The sequence below is a fragment of the Eimeria mitis genome, genomic scaffold, assembly GCF_000499745.2.
Source record: "Eimeria mitis Houghton genomic scaffold, Emh_scaff134, whole genome shotgun sequence".
Taxonomy (NCBI): Eukaryota; Apicomplexa; class Conoidasida; order Eucoccidiorida; family Eimeriidae; genus Eimeria; species Eimeria mitis.
In genome coordinates, this window is record NW_013568835.1 from 24,438 (window position 1) to 24,657 (window position 220).

General features: G+C 57.3%; 1 protein-coding gene across 1 annotated transcript in view; it reads left to right on the top strand.

Moving 5' to 3' along the window:
• EMH_0094130 (uncharacterized protein) overlaps positions 1–220 on the top strand; it is a gene marked incomplete at both ends in the record, with an annotated part of 20,333 nt that overhangs the window by 14,157 nt on the left and 5,956 nt on the right. Inside the window, one exon of the mRNA XM_013494929.1 lies at positions 1–218. Coding sequence (XP_013350383.1) covers positions 1–218 — 218 coding nt within the window. The remainder of the gene's footprint in view (positions 219–220) is intronic.

The following is a 220-nucleotide window of genomic DNA, read 5'->3' on the forward strand; positions in this document are numbered from 1 at the left end:
GCAACGAAACAAAAGAAGAAAAAGCAGCAGCAGCAGCAGCAGCAGCAGCAGCAGCAGCAGCAGCAACCTTGTGAAGCAGAATGGGGGGTCATAGAGAAGACCCTCTCGGGCCACATATTTGTTAGCTGCGGCTGGAGCAGCTATAACGGCCAGAAAGAGCAGCAGCAGCAGCAGCAGCAGCAGCAGCAGCAGCAGCAGCAGCAGCAGCAGCAGCAGCAGC